This window comes from Candoia aspera, chromosome 3, assembly GCF_035149785.1.
Source record: "Candoia aspera isolate rCanAsp1 chromosome 3, rCanAsp1.hap2, whole genome shotgun sequence".
NCBI lineage: Eukaryota > Metazoa > Chordata > Lepidosauria > Squamata > Boidae > Candoia > Candoia aspera.
In genome coordinates this window covers 49,201,901-49,220,491 of record NC_086155.1, presented here as the reverse complement: position 1 = coordinate 49,220,491, position 18,591 = coordinate 49,201,901, and the positions used below count along the sequence as shown (strand labels likewise).

General features: G+C 37.4%; 1 protein-coding gene across 2 annotated transcripts in view; it reads left to right on the top strand.

The window, feature by feature from the left end:
• SCUBE3 (signal peptide, CUB domain and EGF like domain containing 3) overlaps window positions 1-18,591 on the top strand; it is a 120,975-nt gene that overhangs the window by 19,935 nt on the left and 82,449 nt on the right. For both annotated transcript variants that reach the window (XM_063297606.1, XM_063297605.1), the window contains exons 2-3: window positions 5,219-5,341; window positions 6,971-7,096. In XM_063297606.1, the coding sequence (XP_063153676.1) occupies window positions 5,219-5,341; window positions 6,971-7,096 (249 nt within the window). The remainder of the gene's footprint in view (window positions 1-5,218; window positions 5,342-6,970; window positions 7,097-18,591) is intronic.

Below are 18,591 nucleotides of genomic sequence, written 5' to 3'. Positions count from 1 at the left end.
AGGTGCTCACAAGCAGGAGATTGAGACATACTGAATCCATTGTTCTTCTGAAACTGGGGTTTGGAGATATGTCTCCTGTCATGTTACCCATTTCAGTGTTCTGTTAACATTGTAACGTTTCACATGTCATCTTCTGTTCCGTGTTACTTCGCCCATGCAGGCTTTTTCCATTCCTCCGCCCTCCGTTGTTTTCAAGGTTTGGAATGTATGTTTGGGTTTGCGCTCCTGCTCAAGGTTACTTTCCCAGGCGCGTCTAACGGTTCCTAGCACCTGGGAGGGGGTAGGCACTGACAAGGGATGGGGGCGGAACTTGCTTACAGGCAATGCTTTTAAGTTTGTATTTGGCGCGCTTTTGCTCATTCTCAGCTTTCTCTGTATTTGCATACTATTCCTTTAATAAATCAGTTATCTTTAAGCCCGAGCTTGTGAGACTGAATATTTGGGATTAGGCAACCATTACAGTCTCCAACCCAAGATAAAATTAAGTCTCAATACTACTAGCCCTCAACAAGACCTATCCTCCAGTCTCATTTTAAACCTTCTCAAGATAGGACATCATCATATCTTTGAGTAATGAATTCCACAAATGATGTGTTGTGTAAAGAAGCACTTTCTCATGTCTATTGTGTAAAAAGTACTTTCTTTTGCCTAAATCTTCCTGTCAACTTAATTGGGTAACCCCTGGTCCTAGTATTTTAAGAGAGGGAGGAGCTTTCTCCATGTCAGATGTTTTTATATACCTCAATCATGTCCCCTCTCAGTCACTCTTTTTATGATATCTGTGTGTGTGTGCCTTTGAGTCAGTCTTGATGCCTGGTGACTGCCTGGACTAGTCCCTGCAGTTTTCTTGGCAAGATTTTGGAAGTGGTTTGCCATTGCCTGTTTCCTAGGGCTGAGAAAGTGATTGGCTCAAGGTCACCCAGCTGGCTTTATGCCTAAGGCAAGACTAAAACTCATGGTCTCCTGATTTCTAGCCTAGTCCTTTAACCACTATACCAAACTGGCTCTCTTTTTTATGATCTAGAGATTCCTAAATATTCTGGACTTTTTCATACAGATGTCCAAGACCCCTGATCATTTTTATTGCCCAAAATTGTGCATTTTTTTCAACTTTGCTATATCTATTTTGAGATATACTAGTATTTTAGTTGCAGACAAATCATAAATTTATAATAAAGACATGTTTATTTTCAATCCCTTTTTAAAGTGATCGTTAGCATGGAATTTGCCTTCTTCAGAGATGCTGCACACTTAAGTTGACATCTTCATTGAACTATCCCCTGTGACCCTGATATTTTTTCCTGATTAATTACAGACAGCTTAGAATTCATCAGTGTATATATGTGGAGTTAGAGTGGTTTTTGCCCCAGTGTGCAATATCACTGAGAGACTCCATTTCTTTCTTCCCTCCATTGAGAAAATTGTTCATTTATTTCTCCTCTTTCCTTTTTAAAAAGCCAGTTAGTAATTCATAAAAGGTCAGGTCCTCTTAATCCTCTGAATGCTACATTTACTCAAAAGTCTTTGATGACGAATGTTGTCAAAAGCTTCTTGAAAATTCAAGTATACAGTGTTGAGAGGGTCATCTCCATATGCATGCCTGTTGACACTCCCAGCGAACTGTAAAAGTTTGGTGAGGGAATTTACCTTTGTGAATATAGAAAATCCATGTTGATTTTCTTTTGGCAGGCTTTGTTCCTTTATGTGCCTAGGTATTACTATTTTTTATTACCTTTTTATATCAATTTGCCTGAAACAGAAATTATATTGACTCACCTATAATTTCCCAAATCTTCCCTAGATCTCTTTTTTGAAAGTCTCATTATTTATCTTTGAATCTTCTGGGGGACTGAGGGACAAGTTGCATGTTTCTGTAGGAGCTCAGTAATTTCACATTTGAGTTCTAAAAGAACCCTTGAGTGCTTGCCACTAGGACACAGTGATTTATTAATAGTGTAGTTTCTCAAGTTGTTCTAGAATATCTTTTCTTGTTACCTTAATTTGCTTTTCTTGCTCAGATTCACTTTCTGGAAATATCAAGATTTGGGACTATCTTGTTTAATAAACTAAGACACTATCCATGTCAAGAAACTGAGGTGTTTTGGGCTGCTTTTGCAGTTGATGAACGCTGCTTTTGTGATTCATGTTTTTTCTGTTCCTTTCTGGGCATGGAGTAAAGAAGGCAAGCACTATTGTACAGTCTGTTTGTTAAAACTATGTAAGATTATTGTCTAGTGAAATTCACTGTGAATTTCAAAGCTGCTAGCAACATTTGGCAAGCAGAGAAGAATATATGGTGTGTTTTGGCTAGGAGATGCTTATTTTGTTTTTCTCTTCCTATTACTTCATTTCTGGAACCCCATTTCTGAATTTATTTGCATTTGGCATTGACCAATTGAGATTTGCCGGTCTCTGTTAAAATGTTTTATGATGTGTGAGAATGAAATAGTCCTTGAAATAAACACTATCTTGCCTTTCCTTTTTGAAAGTTGTAGCTGCCAGAAATGTTCCATCTGATCATACAAGAGGACCAGGAACATGGTCATAATTGTTAAATGCATTACAGTTACTAAACAAGAGATCAGTTAGAATTGCTTAGGCTTTATATAAGAATTTACTGGCTGAGACTAGTGACTACAGCTCTCAATACAATTTTGATAATCAATTTGATCAAATTCAGTTTGGACTGATTTGGAGGTCACTTGATTTGATTCAGTCTAAAACTCAGTCTTTGTTCCTGTCATCAACTATAATTTGAAGTCAACAGAAAGTTATAACTGTTTAAATTTTGACAAAATTTGTCAAAACTTTGGGGCATAATCAGGGCTCCTGAGGGAATGAAGATTGCTAAATTCCTGAGAAATAGGTGGAACAATATTGGCCTTTACAGTATATCTTTTTTTAAAAACTTTTGCCAACTTTCTTCTTTCTTTTTTGAATAATATGTAGGTATAGCTGTATCTTTCTGTTAAATAGTTTTAAGAAATCTGCATGAGCAGTCATTCAAGAGTTTTTAAAGCAAGAAGAGCCTTTACAGCAGGATTGGGAAAACTTTCTGGATTTGAGGGCTCAATTTCCACATTGCCAGTAGTGATTGGAGCCAAAACTGAGAATGGGGAGGACTAAAAGCAAAGAGAACATTCCTAGTCTCTTTTTCTGTTCATTTGTTTGTTCATTCACCTTTCTTTTATTCATTTCCTTCCCCTACTTTTTCTCTCATATACACATATATCCAAGTGTCTTATTTGGCCTATGGTTTGCCTTCATGTATTTACAGGATGGGCATTTTCAAAAGTGGATTCATTTAACTCCTCTGTGGACTTGGAAGGAGCAATTTGTATGAAAATGCTTTGCATCATAGAATTATTGGACAAGAAGTTAGAGCGGCCCACAAAAAATAGGGCAGCTTTGTGACTTGGGGGTTCTCCCGAATTCATGGCTCCTACTAGAGTAACAAGTAGAGGCCATGGCAGCCTTTGCACAACTAATTGCTGGCCTTTCTAGACCAAGAAACAGTGACTCATGTCCTAATTACCATGCAACTAGTGGTATTAATTACTACTGTAATGCAATCTATGTGGGATTGCCTTTGTAGATGATAATATGGAAACTCCAGTGAATCCAAAATTCTGTGGTCTGGCGGCTAACCGGTACAAGTAGGCTTAGCAATATTATACCAGTGTTTCTGTAGCTGCATTGATTACCAGTAGATTTCTGGATCTAGTTCAAACAGTTGCTGCTGAACTATAAAGATTTACATGGCTCAGCCCCCCATGTACTTACAATACTGCGTGTTGTTGAGTTCTTCTTGGGAGAAGATGCTGAGAGACTTCACCTCACATGAAGTCTTCTTAATGGCTGTCTCCACACTGTAGAGCAGTGTGCCCCCTGGAGTTTATGGAGTCCCCCAACCTGTTAGCCTTTCAGAAGTCCATGAAGACCTTATTTTTCAGTGAATATTTGGTGATTAATGGTGGACAAGATGGATATTTTGATAGGATCTATTTCTGTAGGTATAAATGAATTTAGAAATGACCTTGGGATGAAATACCACTAAGGAGGGACTTGAAGAAGCTGTTCCATAGTCATAGAAACAAGCATGAAAAAGCATGCTTGCTTCCACGTCTGGCAATGAAACGTCTGCAAGAAATCAGCAAGGCTCAGAGAGCACCAAGGACTTCACAGTTCAACCCTGATCTACAAATATTCACTTCAGTGAGAAAGCAACTCAGAGTAACCCTGCCTTTATTGTGTTAGTATAAAAGGGGACCAAAAGAAAATTAGACAGGCTTTTATGATTATATGGTACAATAACAATAAAATAACATTCCTGGAATATGTGTGGGGTCCATTTTCTGACCTAGCCTATCTTGAAGGGCTGACAGTAAGATTGGATTTTATTGTAATTTTATGGGATTAGATGATTTATGAGGGGATTTGTTTGTTTGGTGTATATTGATATATTATGATAATTGTAAATTGCCTAGAGTCTTTCAAATGGACATTATAGAGATTATAAATATCTATATAACTGGGGCAGTCCTTGGATACTTCAGTTGTCTGATGCCAAATGCCCAGGTAAATGATATATCCTGATTTGTGCCAAACTAAGCCAAGCATGTGTTGCACATGTGCACAAGCTTTTTTCCACAGTGAATTGGAAAATTGCTGGGGTGTGGATATGGTGAATGCAGGCATTTGGCAGATACAGAAGAATTTTGGAGTCTAACATTTAACAACCCAGATATCAATTCATAAACACTGAACGTAAAAATAAATCTATTCAACTAGGACAGAAGTGGGGTACATAAGTGTCAGGGTCATACAGGGTATATGTAAAAGGAGTAATCATTCTTCTAACTTCTAACCCATCACTTGAGACTAAGGCCATAAGGATTAAAAAAAACAAATAAACAATAAGAATTACATTATAGGAAAGGACTTGACTGGGAAAGATTGAGGAAACATTACATAATGGTTTTATGTTGAATGAAAACTTTAGGAGGAATACATAAGCTGTAAAGGATCTCCGTAGCCTCCAACAGACCTCATTTAAGATTCCAACTTGAGAGAAATGGCAGCGGGCTCTGAAAATGACTATGATTTTGTAATACCTTACTTTAATAATCCTACCACAAAGCACGGTGATTAGATAGCCCTGGTAAAATTCAAGAAGTCCAGCCTTTGATTATGTTGCTTTCTTCCTTTTTCTTTGCAGATATTGATGAATGTGTTGATGGGACTGACAACTGCCATATTGATGCCATCTGCCAGAACACTCCCAAATCATACAAATGCATCTGCAAATCTGGTTACACTGGGGATGGGAAGCACTGCAAAGGTAGGCAGAGCAGATGGCACATAAAAGAAAAGCGGGAAGGGAAATCCAGCTATAGTGTACATTTATGTTGCAAAATGGAAAAGAAACACTCATTAGATTTTGAGGAGTTTTTATTAGATGGGTGTTGACTGCAGTGTTGTAGGTGTCTTTTACAAATGTGGTCATCTGCTATAGTTGGGCCAACTGAGGTCAGAATAAGGTCTATTCTAGATTTTTAAAAGTTTATTTAAAAAATATTTATTTAGTTAAGTAAATGTATTATTTCCCCATTTTCTCTCTTTCCTTTGGAAAACCCATCCCTCTTTGATGGAGGACTCAGCCAGTCTCCATTCAAACATAGACTAGGAAGAACCTTGCTTAATTTTAACTAGGTATTCTGAGATAATTTTCTCTCAGTGCTCCATAGCAGTGGCTGAATTACTTAATGCAGCTGAGGGAGCAAGAGGAGTGGTTTACTGGAATTAATTCTGTGTGCTCCATTAATTATTTTGAAGTAAAAAAGTTGGCTACTTCAAAATTAATGTTAAAGATTCATGTCCAGTGAATGATCCTTGTATCAAGCCCATTTTGAAATTGAATTGTGAGGATCAGACTCTGAAATGATATAATAAATAGGAAATTACAACTGATTCCTCATTTAACCAGAACATTGTGATGGTATTGCATCTATGATAGGTAATGTGTTAGCGCTTCAAGGTAGTCCCGACAAGAAGCACATCAATGAGTACTGGCTCAATCTTTATTGTAAGGTTATATTAACAGAATCTTGCATGTCTGAAAGTATGCCTCCTCTCCTTTCCTTTTACTCTCTGGAAAACTAGGGAAGATCCCTTCTGAAATGCTTCCCATGCTCCCTCTGCTTCTGTGGACTGAGATACCTTTTGCATGACAGTTGTCCAGTCTGTGGCTCTTCCTCCTGTCTCCCAAGGTCATTCCCACATACCGTTACATAATGTGAAAGAGAGAAAAACACAGTGCTGTTATTTTGGAAATTCTATTGGATAATGGTAGTGACTCAGCCATCTGTATTTGAAACAGCAGTCACAAGTACAATTTTAATGACTTTGTAAGAATTAGTTCCAACCATTGGGTATAAGTAAGAATTTAGGGCACAATATATGGGAATATGGATCAATTTCAACAATATAAAATATTCATTTCAGAGATTTATTGTGAACAGTTTTGCCTTTATTGAACTGGGGTATAATTTATTAAATAAATAAATCATTAAAAATATTGTTAGTGTACTATACTGGAACATTCTACTTAAGATCTTCTAATTTTAGGATAGTTTTGAATGAAAGTTGAGGCCCTTTGGATGAAAGGTGATGGGAACACCTACTATGGCTTCCTCCTATTTTCCTCTGTTGAAGCAATGTCAACTATAACCCTATATGGAATCAGGAACTCAAGATTTCACAGACTTCGCAATTGTGTGGAAGGTTGAAATTGTGTTTGGCTGAAGTCTGTTATCCTCTCATTAGAGGTTTTCTCCATCAGTATGAGGTAAATGGGTGCATCCCAGTTGTACTCAGTTTAGTCCTTTTATAAATATTGCGTAAGAGCTTTGTGAATTTTTGGTTCTGAAGTTCTCCTAGATCACACATTTTCTCTTTTTTTTTTGTTCAGATGTTGATGAATGTGAACGTGATGACAATGCTGGCTGTGTTCATGAATGTGTCAATATCCCAGGGAATTATCGATGTACCTGCTATGATGGCTTTCATCTTGCACATGATGGTCATAACTGTCTCGGTAAGAAATTTACATATTGCTAAAATGCTTACTTTTAAATGTTATAACTTTAAGGTTTTTTTTTAAAGCCACATTATGCTAAAAGCTGCATACTAGATCCTAATACTGAATTCTTTCAATTAAATGTTAAAGCTGCCCATTCTGGTTTAGTGAGTTGGGTAAAATAGAAGTACATCCTTATGTAGTCAGTCTCACCATGATTTTATAGAAAGAGTCCTGTGTTGTTTAAAGTTGACAATGGCAGCGGCCTCTCGTATGCGGAAAATATCTGCTGTAACCACACTCTCTTAGAATCCCACATTCCTTGTTCTATTCACATTGTTTTGTGTATCTCTAATATAAAAATTAGAGTAAGCCAGTGATACGGTTTGAATGTTTTTCCTGATTCTAATGATTCTATGCCATCATATGGCATTATATAAACACTCCAGCTATGAAGTTGTATTGCAGTGTTTATTGATTCTCTGTCCTACAGAGAAATGCAAACTGCTCTCAAGTGGTTTCTGCTGTTACTGTCAAAGGTCTGTATTGTAATCTCCACCCTTTCTGAGAGTTCAGGGTTGTGACAGCTGGATTTATTTTGCCAATATTTTATGAAAAAAAATTGGCCTAGTTAAAAAAACCTTTTTGTTGTTATTCCAGTGGGGGGAAAACAAGATAAAATGGTGAGGAAAGATGGTAAATATTGATGTCTGGCAGTTATCAACTTAACCTGTTACCCCAGTTTCTTCCATTTTACTGATAAAACATTTTACTTTTAAGGATGTAAAATGTAATAACTACTAGATAAATAGAGCTAAGGTGCTTCAGTGCAATAGATGAACCCTATCAAAACATTTCTTAGTAGTTTCAGCCTGCCTAACTGAGATAGTCTAGATGTATGTGTGTTAAATCCTTGGAGCTTTAATCCACAACAGATTAAACTTTATCTCAGTGATTAATTACTATAGTGCATATCCCTATATTTTTATGTCAACTTTACCTGCCTTATTCCAAGTCAGAATTGATTCTTCGCATGAAATTTTGTCTTCTACAATCCTCTTTATTCCTGGATAGCATAGAGATGATTTCAGTCCTTTATAAATTGAAATGCAGGCTAAAAATATTAAAAATGAATTAATAAAGAGCTCAAAATGTATTCGATTTTGCAAAGTGGCAAGTTAGGGAAGGGAAACTCATAGTGACTGTTTTACTTTATCCTAGAAATACAAGGTACTTTATGTAAAATAAAGTTTATAGGAAGTAAAGCATTTGCATTGCTCCTGAGCTATGGACCTTTTTCCTGCTTAATAATTTGAAGTTAATTTGAGGGAAATAAAGAAAATTTGTGTTGTCTCTCCATATTTCACATAATTAGCTTGGTTTAGTCTTTGATACTTAATTTGTCTTTCAGAATAATTAATTTTTTTAAAAAGGTACATTTTCTATGAACTAAATAGCAAACTAGCAGTCAACTAAAATACACTGAATTTTGATACTGTCCAATTCTGACAGTATTATTTTTGCTTATAAAAAATAAAAATAATATTTGTGTAGCCAGTACTCTTTAGCTGTTGTTCCTGAAATTAGGCTGCATTTTACATTGTCCTGATTAAAGAAGACAAGAGTATTAAGCCATTCCAAGTCAGGGTAATCAGTGACTCCATTGGCCCATGAGACTCCCATGTGACTCATACCAGATTCATTATTTCCATTCTCAGTGAGCTTTGTTTAACTTCACTAATGTCATGTAGCCAAACCTGATTTAATGGATTTTCCAAGGAGTAGGGAGGAGAAGAGACTGCTTTTTTCCCAAATTTGGAAAAAGCAAATGGCAATCAACTGAGTTGTTGCTGTTCTTTTTAAGAATACTATGCAAAGCTCATGTTAACACTTCTATCTGGGTATTGTAGTTCAAGATACCATCTACCTGAGAAACCTGCTCTACTGACTGGTTTAGGTTTTCATTCAGAGGAAGTCATGAACATTCAAGTGGCATCATGAGCACAGCCTTGACTGTAAGACTTCGCTTGGCCTGAATGTGTATGCAGCTGCCTTGACCTTTTTTTATTATACAACCAAGAAACTTCTTCTGGAGAGCTTTGTTCTCTAGAAATATGGCATTGATTGTTTTGATTTGCTTCTGGGGATTATGGGATAATAGTCCAACTCCTTATTAGAATAGCAAAGTAAGTCCTTGGTAAGAGCCCCTGAGCGTTTGCAAGTATTAGAAAGGAATGTTTTGCAGAGATTTTACTTATATGGACATTCACATACTTTCATCCTTTTGAGGCATATCATGGGAGCTCATGTGCCCCTGAGTTGCACATTCCTTATCTTCAGCTCTTGTTCCAGCAAAACAACAGTGCAAAGTTGTTACTGGTTTTCCTGGATGTGTTCAGAGACAACATTCCTAGAAGCTCTGCTTGTCAGGAGCAAGTCTTGGCAAGCCCTGGATACAGGTAGCTAACAAATGAATTGGCTGCCTCGTTGCTTGTTTGCTTGCCAAAGCTACTGTCTCAGCTGTTTGCTTAAGGATGAACAAAATCATTGAACTTGTAGTCACAAAAGAAGAGAAGCGCTTAATTATAGACTATGAAGAATGTTTTTCTTCTCCCACCCTTTTTTATTTCTGATGAAGTATTGATTACATTTTTCTTTTGAAACTGGAAATTTATGGGCCACGTATATGAAGTTGCCCTCATACTGAGTCGGATGATAGGTTTGCTTTTTTATTTGTAATGTCCCTTCATCTCCAGTAACTGAACCAAAAACTTTCTTTAGCCCTTATACCTGAGATCATTCATTGGGAAACCCAGGACCTCCTTCATGCGATGCACATGCAGGAAGTATGTGTATGAGTTACTAAACTGATATTTTTCAGTTTATAATAGTCAAATGTTTCTCCATTGGTGTGATGAAACAAACCTTAAAAGAATGGTTTAAGTAACAAAATTCTCAGGCAGAAGTGATATGAGTCATATGCAGTGATATGAGAATAAAATACGCAGTTTTAAAATAGCTGAATTCTTTAACGTTTGCCAACTCTTGTGATATTTCAGCAATCTCACTCCTGAGTTGTCACCCAGTTCCATGTGAGAATGCTGTAACTGCACAAGATTCGGTGAATTTCTATCATTTTGGCCATTTTATTTTTTTAAAAATGTAATTTGATGGTCTGCAGACATTATCATGGATGTGCCACATTGCTGATCCCTTCTTTACAGTCACAGTATTGAAACTGGTAGCAGTGGTGAAGTTAAAAGGAAAATGAATTAATTTGAAAAAAAGCAAAATCCTTCATATATGATCCTCAATTTCTTAGAGAAAGGGTGAGATTTGAATGACAAGGCTTCGTTGAGTTGAGCTTAAATTCTGGTGACTTCACAGACAGTCATGTATCTTGCCTAGCAAACTTATGGAAATAGTTTTCCATTGCCCTTTTCAGGGATGCTTTCCAACTTTCTAGTCTTGCCTATAGCCCTGAGATTTCCTAGTGGCCTCCCAACCAAATATTAACTAGATCTGACCTTGCTTAGCTTTTCAAGAGATAAAATGGCACAAAAACATAATAGGTTTCTAGACTTCTAGACAAATCTGTGAGATGGGCAGCTATATCAATATGGTGTGTGTGCATGTGTGTATATGTTTTTCTTTATACATTTTATATGGTTTTCATATATACCATTTTACCTATTATATTTTTTATGTTTCTTCTAATGACTGTACCCCATCCTCTTATGCTGACCTATGATCCGTAATGAAAATTGATGTGATCTGATTTACATGGTGGACTCTTGTACTGAGCAGGGGGTTGGCTAGGTGATCCCCAATTTCTCTTCCAATCATTACATTAGTTCCCTAGCCATTCACAAAGAATTGGATTCTCTCCTTAAATGTCCATTTGAAACAACTGGAAAAAAGGAATCACTAGAAAACATCTGGATGAAAATTGAGCTGAACTTTAAGTGAAAAAACCCTTAAGGTCTTACTGCCTTTTCCTTCAAAATATAATGGTTTCAGTGGATTTTCAGCACTTACAACAATGACTACTAAAGACTAAACTAGCTAAATATTACATCAAATCTCACTCTAGACATTGATGAAATACAACATCATATGTAGGCTCATATATATCCCATTAAAGTTATGATCACTGAATTGAAATTAAGGGAAAATAAAAATTATTATTAAAACATGTTATTTCAATATGCCTTTTATTAAGGAGTCCTAGAAGTTTCTCATTTTTAAAATGGTGTGTTGTCTTGAAAAGTTTAAGAAACTCTGTGTTAGAATGTCTGTTATAGTAAATTGCTTTTGCTGTTGGGCTTATTCCTGGCCTCCAATGCTACTGTAGTACTCTTTACTCATACTTCGTTTCCTTCTTTCCGACAAGTCCATTCTTCAACAGTGTCCCCCTCCCCATTCTGGAGCTGCCTGCTTTCTGTAGCTGTGTTGAAATATGTTCTCTGCAACATCCTTCCATTTTCTGCAGTTCAATTCAAAATTGCTTTGTAAAACTTGGACGCTTTAGCACCCATGTCCAACTGCATATTAGGAAAATATTGTTGTAGAACTATCTTTTGTTGTGTCTGGATAAACAAGTGTAAGTAAAAACAGGAGCAACAGCTGGGATTCTTCAGAATTATTTAAACACTGACATCTCACCAGTGAAATGCTGCCCCTCCCACTCTCACTGCCCTAGGGTCTCATGTTGAAAGATTGTGATCTCCAAGTTCTATATTTCAAACACATTTTAAGGGAAAATTGCTGGTGGGGAAGCAGCTGGCTTTGGAATCTTGCTCTCATGTAATAAATCTGTAATTGCTGCATGATAGGATGATAGTAGGACACAAGCTATCATCCAGCAAAAAAGTGGGAAAACCTTTCCATATCTTGGCAATTTTAGGGATTTAGACAGTATAGAAGCGAACTCCATAAATGCCTGTATTTCTAGAACATAGTATGAAGAATATCCAGTTTCTCAAAGATTATTTTCCTTCCTGGTTAGTCCATAGGTTTATTCTAAAACATAGGTGCACAGCTTGCATTATGGGATCCATGTGTAGCCCATGTGGTATAGTCTTTATATATGCCCATAGTTTGCTACTGACTTACGGCAGTATCAGCTTACTCTGTACAATCACTTCCCATCTTTCTGAGGTCTGCCTCCATTCCTTCCCTCTTGCCAATCATTTGTAATACCATTTAAAATCATACCACTATTTCTTCACATTGTCCTCCCCATATGCGAATCTTAAATGTTTTCAGCATTTAGCATGTTGTGGTCTACATGTTTGAGAGTCTGACACTCACAGAGACCACCTTCAACCAATCACTGTTCAGTTTAAGCTAATCAGTAGCTGAGTTTAAGAAGGCAGCGAATTAGTGCTCTTTTTCTTTTTCAAACTAGCCAGTCACTTAAGTGTATTATCCCCAGAACTTTCAGTGGTCATTGAAATAACAAACAGCCCTTCATCCTTATTTCACAAAAGAGAAGCAAATTTCTAGCATTTAATCCCCCCAATAATGCATAATGTTCATGCATTTGCTCACTTGAATTTCTATCCATTTATCCAATAGTCTGCAAAACATTCCTCCTGTTACACTGCTGTAGAGGAAGGCTGAAAAAAATCTACTAACAAATACACTAAGAAGCCTCAAAAGCCTTCTACTAGCTATGCCAGATCAGCATTGTAGAGCAATCCTATGAAAGAGGCATTCTAGTAAATCCCATTAAATCCCATTAAGTGTGTTTTCCAGCAAACCTGAAGACTGCTGCATGATAGGAAACCATTTGAGAGCAACATGTTCAGAAATTTGCATTTAATGGTTTATCTTGTAGTTTGGGATGAGCAAGATGCTAGCTAACTGTCAAGAAGTGAAGGCTATGGAGAGAAAATGGAAACAGTTTTTTTGAGGGTGGCATTTTTGAAATTTGCATTGTATTGGGAATGGTTTGTAGGTAAATGTCCAGTCAATGGGATATGTACAGCACAAGTCAAGTCTTCCTTGAGTAGACTTTGATTACATGGACATGTGTCATGCGCTGCCTGCCTCTGAATAATACTCAGACACTGGTTCGTGGATCAGGCTCTGATTTATTCACAGCGCAGTTACAGCGTCGGAAGGAAAAAGCTGAGAGTGACAGGAGCGCGCCGGTGCGGGGTTTAAATACCCCGCGCCGGTCAGCGCCCCCTCACTCGCGGTCACGTCACCCCCCTTTGTCCAATACGTTGCCCTGCCGGTGGGTGAGGGGTTCCGGGATCGCCCATCATCAGGTTTTCTATTCCTCTGGTGATTGCTGTCAGCTGGGCGATCTCCGTTGTATTGGCGCTGATGGCTTGGGTGTGCTCCGTGATCCGTTTAGTTATTGTTTGTTGGCCGTTAGTCGTTGTGGGTTGATGGCTACTTATCTTGAGCCCCTTCACCTATTTCCTTGCTATTGTCATGTGTGCCATTGCGCTGATGACTTCAGCTCAACGGCACTCATGACAACATGTCTGTCTAGAAGTGCTCTCTGTCTCATCTGCCAGTATATCCAGAGTGCCCTGTTATATCCTCTTATTTTCTTTCTCACCCAGACAACAAGGTCCAATTTTATTGCCTTTCTCTCCTTTGCCTTTTCTCTGTTGTCTCAGCTGGTTTCCTTCATGTTTTCTGCTTTTCAAATCTTTCCTTTTTCACAATTTCTGCTTGCTCTGAAGAGGTTGGGTGCTGCCTGTTGCCCTTTGTTTTTACCCTTCAGTCTGGCTAACTTTAGATTCCTATCCTCTGAAATTGAGAATCAGATTATCCTTTACCATTTACTGTGTATGAGATTCTGAGTGGGCATAAAAGAGTTTTTCTTTTGTTTGCTTATATGCTTCTTTAATTAATCCTGAAAGTCAACTGCAACATGAGATTATGAGGATTACTATAAGTATGTGTGTGTTAAAATATGGTCATTAATTTAAATTAATTTTTGTTTCCACTTTTTATCTGCCCCCTTTGCAGTGTGGTCTCAGCTTGCTGTTGAAAGGCATATTTAGTCTTGGTCTAACACAATTTCTGAATTGTTGCATTAAGGGATGTCCTTTAATGGTTAAATGGATTGGTGACCTCCTACTGCACTGGCAGAATATAGTTTATTTAACTTTTTGAGTCATTGGGGCAGATGTTACTGAATTAAATATTTTAGCTGAGCATCCATTAATCCTTTTAATTTTCTACTTACCAGGTCACTGCAGTCTGATTTTTTTTTTTTTTTTTGCATTGTACTTTTTTTGAAGTTTTCTTTGTATTGTCATTTAAACCCCAGTATAATGAATGATACTAGATGTCAATTTCTTGTACAAAAGCACATAAGAACAACTGACTCTCTTGAGACTGGCTATGGAAACTCTTCTTCAGCCTTGACACCCAAAATTCCCTTGATGATTTGGAAGAATTTGGGAAAGCAAGCATTCTCCTTATTACCATCTTGTTTATGGCTCAGTTCTTTGAAGTAAATCCCATCTACTCCATGCTTACCTCTTATTTACAGGTAAGCATGCATATGATTACAATTTAGGGGAATGCTAGACCCAAAAAAGCACACACCCTTTCCCTGGCACCCAAGTTTGGAAATAGATTTGAATCTCAAAATAACAGCGAATGGAGTAGCAGAGGTAATGATAGTAGGGAGAAGGGGACAGAAAACTTTCTCTCCATGAACTTTATACCATTCACTACTTTCAAGAGCCAGGCTGACTCATCTTTTGCTTTTATCTTTTTATTATAGTCTGGTCTTTGCATCAGAGAATATTTTGTCTGTCTTTTCAGCTAGGCTTCCAGTTCTTTATGGTTTTTAATAAGTCTGAGCACTTTATCTTACGATAAGGGAGTAAATAGCATTTCCAGTAGTGCAGAAAATGTCAGAACAGATGCAGATTAAAAGGGCACAACTTTTATATTTATCATCTTCCATCTTTTCTTACTGATCTTGAAGTGGAGAACCATGAAGTATAATTGGAGCTGGCCAGAAATAACTGTTCTTACCAAAGACTAGCATAGTATATGTAACTTACATGAGTAATAAATTTGTGACAAAGGAGGGTATTAGCTGTTGGTTAAAATGGAAGAGTCCATAAGAGAGTCAAGTACAGAGATGACCAGAATTTTAAAGACACGGTTATAGTCTGTACTGAAATGAACTTCCTACAAGGATCATTTAACATTTTTAACATACATTTCTACCCCAAATTGCTTGCCAGACTGGCTCTCTGGATGTGAGATCTTGGTTCTTTTTTACCCACTGGCCTTACTTTTTAAAAAAGAGGAAAGTAAGACTCCCAGTAGAGAAGCCCCAGCTTCCTACTTTGCTGATACAGAGGTGAGCTGCACATCTACTAATGTACATGAGTTAACAGCAAATTTGGTGAAAAGCATAATAGAGGGACAAAGTGTGCAAATAAATCCCAAGCCAAAGTAAACTTTCAGACACTCTTTGGAAAGCCTGCTAGTCCCTTCTTACTTAGTATATGTATGAGCCACCTTTTGGTTATTAATATACAGAAACAGAGGTGTCAGTTCTTGAACATGCTTGGAAATCATCCATTCTCTGTCATACTCGCTTTCGTTCCTTCTGCTTAATCCAGCTGCATGGCTTTGAGACTGAGGGATGAAGAAATGTACTGCATATGTTCAGAGGCATTATACTTTCCAGGGAAATGATATTCAGAACAACAAACAAGTAACACTAAAGTCATGATACAGGAGACTGACATTTGATGTCATTCTTTAAATTAGTAATGAAAGCAGTTATCACGTTAATGAAGTTGGAATGTATACATTCTCTCTTGGATAGGTTAACTTGTATAGCTTATCACAGGCTGCAAAAGTTGAAATAGTTGAATGTGAACAAGGTTCTAGAGTGGATAGCGTTGAATTTAAGTAATTTTAGAGTTTGAACTTAATTGTCTTTATACGAACCTCTCTCTTTAGACTATCATTATTTCAAAATGTGGTATCCCTAGCTTGCTGATTTTGAGAGGCCTATCTGTTCCTCCTGAATGGAACCTGGACTTCTTCCTCAAAAGAATTACAGTATTTTTTTGTAACCCTGAATATCAACTTCACATCTTTTCTTGCTGCTTTCTTTTACTGAAAACAGCTAACATATTTCTGAGCTAAATATCACTTAAACAGCAACTGTTTCTCAGCATGCAGCTGCTTGTTCCCTTCCTTCCTTTGCTGCTGTTAGAGTTGCTTACATGTTGGATATCACTTTGAACATAGAATTGGTACTTAATCAGTTTGGAAGATCAGCAAAGAAAAAAATATGGGAACAACTTTGGGAGGACAGTCATTCCAATTAGTGATTTTATTATGAGTAGATTTCCATTAAACATAAGCTTTCCATTATACACAGCCCCTTGGGTGTATAATTCATTCCTAAACTTTCTCGTTTATACAGCTGAAAGTAGCCAATGGGGCGCTTCTGCCTTTTTTTCCCCGTGGTATGATGGACCCCAAGGAGAAGGAGGGAAGAATGAAATGAAGCTGATTTTAGGAATATTAGGTAATATGGAGTTAGATCCACACTGAAGGTAGTTATACAGAAATGACAATGGGCACAATAATTCTGAGAATCAGCTGGATATTTTTTGCGCACACACACACACACCTTGTCAGCATTGACTCCTGGAGACTGCCTGGACAAGTCCCTACAGTTTTGCTGGTCACCCATCTGGCTTTGTGCCTAAGGCAGGGCTAAAACTCACAGTCTTCCGGTCTCTAGCCTGATGCCTTAACCACCACACTAAACTGACTCTCAAAAAAATTTAATACCTGATACCTTTCTCACTTTTGGCTTCATGACACAAGCTGCACAGATGAACATCAGGAGGAAGAAGCATGGAATTATTAGACTGATTCATTCTTGAAAGCAGTGTAAGACATCATGAATAAAGAACCGAAGGAAGGAAGAAATCCACCTTCCTTTTTTTGTGTGCATCTATTGTCTAATTTCAAAAGTGACAATATGTGTATTTCCCTCTATTACAGCAATGTGCATCAGTGTTTCATGTGTCTGGAACTTACACATCTTATGTACAGACTACTTGTGTTTCCCTACCTGTCTTATCTACAAAGCTGCTCTGAGAATTCTTAGGCCTAATTTGCACTTTATCTTGGTAGGGTGAATTGAGCCTAGTGGAATCCTGCATAACTGTCTCATATGCTGGTGGTTATCTGGGAAGAGAGGGTCCATATTTAACCTGGGACTTTGTTTTTCCTTCTACTTGGCGCCTCCCTGAAAAATAATTGATAACTTTTCCTATGCTGCAAACAAACACGTGTCGGAAAATAGGGTTTCCCTCAAATATGTATATTCTTATTATTCCACAGACTATTTTCCTTGTTCTCAAAAAGCATATTCCTTTACATCCTTATGTTTCACACTGCTGCTTTAGAGGCCCCCTTGCCTGTCTTGTCTTGTCTCTTTGAGTTCTTTCCCAGAGTGAATGCATTTTTCTTTTTAAATAGACGACAGAGACTTTAGCAGACTGGTAGCTGTGAACTATGCACCTTTTGGCAAGGTGGGAATGAGGTGAAAACATTATTTTCTGATGGTAAACGTGCTCCTTTTTTTCTTAACCAGTATTTACTTCTGATAGAGTTGCTTTAATAATAATTGATAGTAGAGGATGTCAACAATCAAGGTCTTCTCTCAGAAGACTTTAACAATGCAAATCAGCATTTTAAATTGTGTCTGGAAAACAAATGCACTTGGCAACCAGTACAAGTCTTTCATCATGGGTCTGATGAGATCCTGTGATCCTGCCTTGTTACTTCTTTTCCCCACCAGCTCATGGCCAGCCATTTCCTTAAGAATTGGGAAGGAATTCCAGATAGCATTGAACTTTGCCCTGTGATCAGTATCAATTCTGCAAAGTTATGGCATAGACAAGATATAGTGGATTATTTATCAGAAGTAAAGCAACATAAAATGGAAGAGCAATAATGTAACATGAAAAGGAGCTACAGTTGGACAGTAGTGTGGACTGGCAGCCTTAATATTCCTGTTTCCTGATTCATATGTGGGAAGGAGAACAAGTGGGTTTGATAACAAATCAAGGCTAGCTTTTTCTGGAACTTATACGTTTGTCTGAAATTTGGCTATTGGTAGAATAAATTCGTGTATTTTACCTTGCTTTATCTCTAATAAGATTTTGAGTGACCTTTTAACCAGAAAAGGAATTTGATCTCTTTGCTAAATTAAAGATGGGGAGTCTTTTGTTGATTTGTGTTGCCTTTAATAAAACAAGCATTAGATTGAAAGTCTTATAGCAACTAGTTTAACTTTTCTTGTTGTGAGCTGAAGACAAGGAATAGCAGTTTATCACTGAGAGTTCTACAGAAGATTATATTAACATACAGAAAATTTAATATGCCCAAGATAGAAATCATATTATTAGCATACCCACCACCAGATCACACTTGCAGAATCCATCTGATCCAATATGGCTATGTCTTAATCTGATCAAAGATACATA